Genomic DNA, 9,390 nt, shown 5'->3' with positions numbered 1-9,390 from the left:
TCTATAGCTTTTTGTTTTGGTTGTTAATTAATTATCTTAAAAATACGAAAAACTTTAATGCCAAGTTAATTTTCACCCTTTTCAGACAGGAATGTTTAATATGTACAGTCCCGCATGCGTTAGCTCATTTACCACGTAGCATATAGGTGTACAAAGTAGAATTAGAAGGAGAATGAAATCGACCTGGAAAGAAAAAAACCAGGAAAACAGATTATCTAAAGACATATCATCGACAACAGCAACTAAGAAACACGACAAGCAAATGTTTAGATTGTGCTAGTGGAACTTCGCAGTTTGTAAAATTTGATTACTGAAAACAAGCAAGAAGAAATGATGGAAGAAAACCCCTACAAAGAGAATCCACTGAAGGAGCTCGCTATTAAATTGGTTTGTCACTTGATATTAATTTTGCAAACTTAGTTTTCTTTCTCAAGTTTGGCACTTAAGAGACTTGGAGTTAGATTGCTGGTGAGGATGAAATTTGTCTCCTCGATTTGGTTTCTCAAAAAAATTGCTTCATCTTTGTATGCGAATTATATGTTTTTTTTTACAATTAGTTTTTACAAATATGATCGTTAATATATATGATTCGTTTTAATAAAATGTTGGCTGTTTCCAGGGAATCGTTGAGAGGCGGGTTCCAGACAAGCGTGAGATCATATTGGGTGACAGTGAGAAGTTCAAGAAGTCATTCTACCCCTTTCCCTACCCTAAGAACAAAATCATATCTTCAAAATACACGCTCTGGAACTTTTTCCCAAAAAACTTGTTCGAGCAATTCCAACGGCTGGCCAATTTCTACTTCGGGGTCGTAACTATAGTAGTCGTAAGTATACTATACAAGTCTACTTTTACAAGGTTCTCTTAACGGTTTGTCAGTTCCAGTTTTTTTTTGCCAATCGATTCAAATTAACTGTTAATTACGCTTGCGATTAGCAAGCGTTATCAAACCGGAATATAGACTTTTTTTGGGTTAACCACTTGTTAAACAGAATCACTTGTAGCTTGGTCATAAATGAATTCGAAATTCCACGCGTGTCCGGCACTTAGCCTGGAGGTGAATTGTTCGACTGGGACTGCAAAGGTCGTGGGTTCGAATCTGACCAGGAAGAGTTTTGGTTCTCAAACTTGAAATATTTCTTTTCCAAAAAGTGTCGGTCTATAGTTTGTCTGCCTGTGTTCTGACGGCTTAGTGCCACATCGTAGAATTGATTTGTCGTACGCAATTTTCAATGTAGTTATTTTAAGTATTTTGAATTACTCCTGCCATTTTGAATTTTACTAGCCTTGACTTCGTATTTTTTTGTTGTTGCTGTTTTTGTTTTTTTTTCGCTGAAAAATTCTATCCGGCCTAAATGATTTCGGCGTATATTTTATCCGCTTAGTGACCTAATTTGGGGTCAGTTCGATAGAAGTAGAAGTTCTGCTTCATTCCGGATCGCACAAAATGCTGAAGTATTCAGAAAAGAATTATAGTTCAAAGTTTTTAGGACAACAATTATATTTTCGGTTCTACCTGATACAAGTTTATTCGGCTCAGTTACCGCGTGTTGGTTTTTTTTTGAAGTTTTATCAATGGCCGTCGACAGTTTTTTTGGAAGTAGTTTCCGCAAATAGAAGTTGATTCCAGTCAACATTTAATTTTTTCTAAGTTTTTTTGAAGTGTTTTCTAGTTTTTTTTCGGAGAACTTTGGAGTGAATTTTTTGATTATTTGATTAAACCGCTAGCGAAACTTTTCGTTTGTTTCTTAATTTCGCTCTGATGCCTTATAAAGTTTTTTCACTTTGTAGGGAGAAATTTTCTACCCTTGCTTCGCAATCCGCCATAAATTGGTATAGGGGATATCAAGTTTTCTTGATGACGCTTTTAGGCTTTATTTAGGGCTGTTTTCTTTGTGGGTAGAAACTCTCTGAACATTCATTTTGCGAAACTTTGGACCAACACCTCTGTCGGTGACAAAGGTCTGTGTTGGAAACGTTCCCATTCGCGTCGAAATTTTGTTGCTTTTTTTGCTTCCCCAGTTTGATGTAATTTTCGAGAAACGTACGCTGACTGCAATTGCAGGCACCCCGTTAGCAAAATGGCAAATAGAAAATTATGCTGTTCCTCTGTGAGTTAATTTGTGCGAGAAAAAATTGAACAGAATTGAAGAAATTACCGTGAAAAAAGCAAAACAATGATTGGAAATCAAGAAAATGATGCAAAACACCTTTTGTGTTTCCTTAAAAAAGTATTTGCTTCTGAAATATCAAAAGTCCACAACTCAGCTTACATCCTATGAAAAATCAGGTTCATAAGTCAATTCAGTTAGAAAGGTCAGCCTTTTCAAAAGCGTTAAAGGTTTTGGATCACCCTGAAGTTAAGTAATAGTGAAAGAAATTATTTTTTTTTAGGTTTTGTGCTTTGTCAATGAACATAGTGAATACACTTATAAAGGTCGTGTTGTTTTTTAGGAAAATTTTCTAAACGTTCAAATTTTTAGCGGCTTAGTTTTGCTATATAAAAGACACATTGCGCTCTCTAATGATGAAAGTGCAAATGGCGAGAAAAAATATGAAGCACTGTTAGTTTAAGAAATGGAAATTTTCTCAGAATTCCCAGCGGACTCAAATTATTTGTTGATCTAGTTTTTTCTAATTGGGAAGACAGTGTCAATCATGAAAGATTATTGAAATTGAAACAGCTTTAATGTGATACGTTTTCCTTCGAAAATTAAGTTGAAAATTTGTTCTTTGTTCCGAATTTTAATGAAAGTCACGGAATATTTGTGCTCGGGAATTTTTTTGTCCCTGAGAAATTTTCAATTTTGAACTAGCAGTTTTTGTTGGACTTCTGAGTTTATGAACTTAGTTTAGAATCTTCTGTAGGTAGTGATGTTTTTATTTTAGTTTTTTTGTCTCGAAAACTTAGAACTTTAGAATTTTGAACTTAGTAATCGTAAAGCTGATATTTTCCAAAAAAAGTCAGTTTTTCTCCTCTGTTTCCTTCGGTTCATTGACTTTTTTTCCCAACTTTCTGTTGGCTATGTTTGTTATATCAGTCAAAAATTATTGTCATTCTGAGATAAAATAAGAAATTTGTTTCACCTGTAATGATTTTTGTAAATCTATGTGGGTTAAAGACTGCCATTTTGGGATAATCAACGCGCGATAAATGTCGTGCTGTTTAACGCGTAAGCGGTGATTTGATCCGTCATAGATATCGCTCCAAGATGATTTGAGGCATGCTTTTTTGGTCTGTTGAAAACTTAGCAATTTGGGATATATGTCACTTTGTACTTTACATAGCGTGTAGGGGTATAGTTTTCAAAAATTCAAGAAGTTATAGGGAATTTTTTTTATATATCTATTCTTTTTTTCGACGTGTAGACTATTCCACTGCCCTCTAAAGGCAGTCGAAACATGAGCAGTCTTGTTTTTTTAAAGGTCTGCTTAGCTTGATCTGAGTTCATTGAACTTTGGTTTTTTCCAGTTACTCTTTCAACTGTCAGTTGGTTATGTTTGAATTAATATTGGGGCCAACTAGCTGTACTAGAGGAGCCTTGTGTTTTTTAAATTAAAGATTTGTCTTTTATTCTTTCAGATTTAGTCAGTCAAAATTTCCAGATTTGAGATTTCCAGTATTTTCAGATTTTATAATTTGTTTGAGACGGTTTCACAGTTCACTATTTGTTTAGATCCTGATAGACGCGCCTGTGAGTCCAGTAGTATCTATTATTCCACTAGCGTTCGTCATTATCACATCAATGGCCAAACAGGTGAGGCACTTACGAACTTATGTATGCGAATCGAAGTGAGTTTACCTAAGGGTAGGGGGTTGTTGTTATTGTTTATTAAGCAGGTATTAAGTAAGACAACCGAAAAGTAATTGACAACCGATCGACAATTAAGTAATTGGACACCCTTGGTGTTAATTCTCGAATTGAAAAAGGTTTCGAAAAAAGCGTCTCAGGTGCAAAAAAAATGAATACCAAGTTAGAATAAAATCAATTCTTTTGGGTCTTTAAAACGTTTGCATTGCAGGGTTATGAGGACTGGGTGCGTCACAAAGCAGACAGTGCTCTGAACAACAGGGAGGTCAAAGTAGTCATGGACGGGTTCAGTCGCAAGGTCAAATGTGAACACATATCAGTGGGAGATATTGTACAGGTAGATGCAGATGAAGAAATCCCGGCTGATTTGGTCTTCTTATCCGGGTCCAATCCAGAGGGAACTTGTTACGTCACAACTGCGAATCTGGACGGAGAAACGAATCTCAAGGTGAGTTTGTTACGCAGCTGCTATTGATTATCGACGCTTGAATAAATTTAGTGCCGCTTGATTAATTTGGTTCCACCTTTTTTCTATCACTGTTGACTGATTTTATCACCCCCTTCATTGTAAAAAAAAAAAACGACTGAGACGATGAATGAAGTGATATTTTATAATATCATATATTTATTAATTAAGAACGTAATTTTCCAATTTATGAGGAAAGGCCTAAATGAATATGCGATTGGCAGCCAGCGTTTCAGGCTTGTTAAAACAGTTTCAAGAGTTTCAATTTTTCTAACGCGTTCCTTAGTTTTTTTTAAAATCACATTGTGAATAATAATCCTCGAATCTGTTTGTATGTGTAGGAGTTCGTGTGTCATCAGGAGACTGCCTCTTTGTCCACTGAGGAGCAGTTGCGCACTATCAATGCACTAATAGAGTGCGAACAGCCACAAGTGGACCTGTACAAGTACAACGGCCGAATCAACCTAGTCCTACAGCAGAGCGAAAAGTGCATCAAGTAAGAGATGGTTTGGAACCTATCAGGGTTGCTTGATTTAAATCATTGGTTTAAATCCGATTTTAATCAGAGGTTTTGTTCGATTTGAATCAAATGTGAGAAGATCCAAATTTTCTCAGTTAGTGGCGTGTTTTTCCCGCCAATTACACGCAAACTTTAACATGTCAGTTTTGTAAAACTGGTCTTTCTTTTGTATCAAGGTTCGAAACAAAAATTGTTTCCATAATAACCTTTATTTCAATAAATTTTCCAACCTTTCTTTTGGTGTTTCGAAGATACTCGGCAGTTTTTGAAAAAATTGGATTTAAATTTTTTTAAAAATCGATTTAAATTTAAAAAAATTTAAATTTAAATATTAAAGAAAATGAATCAACGATGAATTGTTACTATACTTTTGTCAATTAAGTTCAGCCAAAACACAGGAAAAAACGTATTGCTCCATACAATCAATCCATCTGTTTATTAGGTTAATTTTATGACTGTTTTTACGTGCTGAAATGTGCAAAAAGTTGATCTTTGACTCTAAATTTGAGCAGTCTTAGGTTAATTTAATTTGGTATCAACTCTAAAAGTCTTCCAATATGGAACTGTGTTCATATTTTGTTTTTGGCAAAAAAAGTTCCCAACTGGCTAAATATAGTAAGAGTAGCTTGCCAATATTTAGTCATTGAATGCGATTATCATTAACAATCACATGTCAATGTTGACTCTCTACAAACTGTCGGCAATATTTGAATACGTCATCGGTTTTGATAATAAACAGAAGAATCAATTGAATAAGCTCTTGGCGAAGGATATGAATACAGGTCAACTTTTTTTCAGAGATTTTGATAATCTTTTCCATCTTGTTTCTCTAAATTGGGGTAATTTTTTCAGAAGTAAATCATCAAATTTCCGGAAATTCGAATAGCCTTAAGGTATAATTTATTTCGGTAAATGGACTATAATCTGTTGCTGTCACTTCTTAAAATTCAGTAGCAAATATAACTGCTATTTGAATGCGCTGTGGCGACCTCGTTGGTAATGTTGCCCAGCAATCATATGATTGTGGGATCAAATCGCACATGCGCTGCAATTTTCAAGGTTAGCTCTTGTAAGATAGCGTTTGCTCATTGAACTGATGATTAAGTGAACTCTAGTTCAAACTTAAAATAATTAAGCTCCGGGATTGGCCTCTGTCTGGTTGACTAAAAAAGCGTCTAATGTTTAGACATTCAAAAAACTTTTTTAAACAATAATCTCAATGAATCTCTTAAATTAGCTTGACTAGGCCTTGTTCATTCACTTCAGTTCAATGTTTCTTCAGATCTTTGTCTGCGGAGAACCTTCTTCTTCGAGGTTGTTCTCTCAAAAACACGGAGAGAGTTTTCGGAGTGGCCATCTACACCGGAAAGGACACCAAAATGGCACTAAACTCCAAGTTCAAACCCCACAAGGCAAGCAGTCGATCTCCACTTACCAAGTTCATGAAAACCCAGGCTATCACAAAGGCACCTCGTCAAATTACATCTTGAAGTCGAATTAAAGTTTTTTGCATATACGGCGATTTGCATTTAGGAAAAACTAATCGAAAATATACAATTGCTCACTTCGACATGTTTTAGTTTGAATAGATAACAGTCAAGGACATTTGAAGTAGTATTCAGGAAAAACTACAAAAATTAATGGGAAATTGTCAAAAGCCGTTTCTATTTAAATTTTACATGCAGCTGGGAAATAAATGTTTGATTTTATCAAGTACCATTTTTGATGCAGTTATGTGATTGCTAAGATATCCTCCTGAAAAGGATTGCGTCGCTGAGAAATGTCACATAAGTTGATTTAGTAAAACCTTGAAACCTTAAATATTTTCTTTTGTGAAATAATTAATTAATAACGCGCCGATAAAATAGTCTAACAAACTTAAATAAAAACTATTTTCCCTGACCTTGAAATATCCGAGTCATGGCCAAGGGTTTGAAATTAATACCACACTCGTTTAATCACGAGCGTTTTCTGAGAGACCTGAATTAAGTGAGCAACGCCCACCCTGTTTGAGCGATTGGGATTTTTTTTATGTATTCAAAGCTGATTCAGATGAATAAAGTTTTTGTTTTCATAAGAAAGGTAGTTCCATGAATTTTTAATTGTGATTAGGTGTCTACAGTTGAGAGTGTATTGAATCGGTTCCTAGTGGTAATGTTGCTGCTGCTGATTCTGGAGGCCATGTTCATGGCTGTCATGTACTTCTACTACATGACTGAAGACAGTGTCAAGGAGGCCTGGTATCTACAGAACAACACCGAATCTGTCAATGTTAGTATAATTATAACAATATTAATTACCCTTCCGATAAGCAAGGGTATTGCAATCGGGTACTATGTTCACAGATTCTGGGAATTTTGATCACAGATTAGTCAAATTTGATATAGTAAATTTAGTTTGAGTTTATACTGAATTCAAATTTCTCTGCGTTTCCGGCACATTTGGCCTGGAGGTAACGAATACGTCTGGGACGGCAAAGGTATGGGGTTCGCATCTGACCAGGACCTGTTTTTCTTTTCAGATAAAATTGTCGGCCTAATGTTTGTTTGCTTCGTGTCTGGACAATTAAGTCCAAAACATTTATGTCCCGGACAGAACTGTCCGAAATTCAAAAGTGTCAAAGACATTTGGTTCGCAGACAAAATTGTCCAAAAATTGCCCAGCTAATTAACAACCTAGATAATAACCGGATTATTTTGATAAAATTTTAAGATAAGACGGATCAATTTGATAAGGCCGCGCAACTAGGCAATAAGTCCGAAATCCGCCGAATTCTGATAGAAAAAACGTGTGGCGGGCAAAGAGTGTCCCGTTATAAAAAACTGCAATATGTTAAACTTGACAAAAATCTTTCTCAGTTTGTAGCGGCCTATGATCCGAGTAAAATTCTCAAATTCTTGAAGGGATGCAGCAGCAATTTTAAATTATGATTAAAATTCAGTTTGTCATCCAATTATCTAAAATTTATGTTGCAAAGCAACAAGTTTCATTAAATTTTTTCAAGTTGAACTTTTCCTAGTAAATTTCAAAATTGAGCTAGACCAGTTTTGAAAATCGCAAAACGATCCATGTAATTAAGATTTTTTTATCCCCTTTCCTTTTTTACCCAACTGAGTCAACCCACATCGAATTTAACTTATGTTACCCAACTTTGGGTTTTTCGTTTTGAATTTAAAACCAAATTGAGAATTTTTTTTTTCGATCCGAGATTTGAACTTTTGATCTTGAAACTAATGACTTCACCGCTCGGCCAAACGCGTTTTGAAGTTTCGTTGAAATTATTTTCATAATTCAGTCTCGCCTTGATTTTTCTATGGTTATTTGGTACGCAAAGAATTAAAATAAAACAGAACGATCTAACATACTCATAACATTAAAGATCACAAAGCATTAAAGATCACAAGGTCAAATCAAACAAAATAATTTCAGACATTTTTGTCTGGGACACAAATATCTGGTACAATTTTATAGTTTAGGACAGTTTTGTCAAGGACACAAATGTCTATGCACCGCACCGTGTCGGCTTAGTTGCCACATCTAAGAATCGTTTATTTTGGCTGTAAACGATTTTTGAGTTGTAGTTGCTTTTAGTGATTCAGCATATTGAAAATCCGGCCCAATCGAAATTCGATTTTCATATTGGTTGTAATTTCAGCTACTCAGTTTTTAAAATGTCGTATTTTTTCAACCTTATCAATTTCGACTTGTTTACACTACTAGCTTTAGCGAGCGTAGTGTAATAGCACGACTATATATTTTTTCAAGCCTAAGTCGCAAATAGTGGTGCCACTTTTGCGGCACCCTTAAGGCTTTTTGATAGCATGTGCTTTGACATTCGATTAATACTAAGTTAACACAGTTGATACATTTTTACTTCTTCAAATGAGCCGAAAAAATTGGTTTGTTTCAATTTAAGTACAATATTAAAAACTCGAAGAAAATTTCCAACTCTATTTCTGCAAAGTTGTGTCTATTTGTGTTTGGTGTTGGGTACGTTTCCTTTTCTTAATTTTACTGCATAGAGCTGCTTTTTTGTCGTTTTCTTGCGAGTGTTAGCGAAGCGCAGCTTCGCTTCTAAGTTTATATAGACTTAGTGGAATCCTACTGCGTCTTTTGATGACTGGAAAAAGTTTTTATGTGCGTGTTTGTTCTGAGGGGAAGGGGGACTTTGTTATGTTTTTCGGCATGAAGGTTTTCTGTTCAGATATTTTCGGTTTTGTTTCGTCTTGGTAAGTTCTTGGTCCGATGCCAATTTTGCATTCTATTGTCTGTGCATGTTTTTTTCATAATTATCATCCTTCATTTTGATAGATCTAGTTGCATGTATAGGAATAAAACATCAGTATTACTTTTTTGCTGATGTTTTTTCGGCTTTATGGTTGTCGGTTTAGTTTCCGAATTGTGTATACCACTTTGCATTCTCCTCATTTGTGGATTAAGTGGGTACGGTTTGGGCAGTATATGTATTTATTTCCAATACGATTTTGCCGAACAAAGTTGGTTGATTCAGCTTTAATTCTGTCTTTAAAGCTTATTTTCCAACAAATTTCCGATTTTTTCGAAATCAATAAACCTTTGGGCATAAATTTTAG

The 9,390-nt window shown here is 35.1% G+C and overlaps 1 protein-coding gene across 4 annotated transcripts in view; it reads left to right on the top strand.

The window, feature by feature from the left end:
- Positions 1-63: 63 nt before the first annotated feature.
- The window catches only part of LOC134851682 (phospholipid-transporting ATPase IF-like), a 69,556-nt gene continuing 60,229 nt past the window's right edge, over positions 64-9,390 (top strand). For all 4 annotated transcript variants that reach the window (XR_010164250.1, XM_063867869.1, XM_063867871.1 and 1 more), the window contains exons 1-7: positions 64-387; positions 620-826; positions 3,678-3,758; positions 4,024-4,260; positions 4,620-4,774; positions 6,081-6,210; positions 6,911-7,069. Coding sequence is in view for 3 of the 4 variants with exons in the window: in XM_063867869.1 (XP_063723939.1) it covers positions 331-387; positions 620-826; positions 3,678-3,758; positions 4,024-4,260; positions 4,620-4,774; positions 6,081-6,210; positions 6,911-7,069 (1,026 nt within the window). In the remaining variant the exon portion in view is untranslated. The remainder of the gene's footprint in view (positions 388-619; positions 827-3,677; positions 3,759-4,023; positions 4,261-4,619; positions 4,775-6,080; positions 6,211-6,910; positions 7,070-9,390) is intronic.

The sequence above is a fragment of the Symsagittifera roscoffensis genome, chromosome 7, assembly GCF_963678635.1.
Source record: "Symsagittifera roscoffensis chromosome 7, txSymRosc1.1, whole genome shotgun sequence".
Taxonomy (NCBI): Eukaryota; Metazoa; Xenacoelomorpha; order Acoela; family Convolutidae; genus Symsagittifera; species Symsagittifera roscoffensis.
Note: the sequence above shows the minus strand (reverse complement) of the source record. Positions and strands in the feature narration are given on the sequence as shown.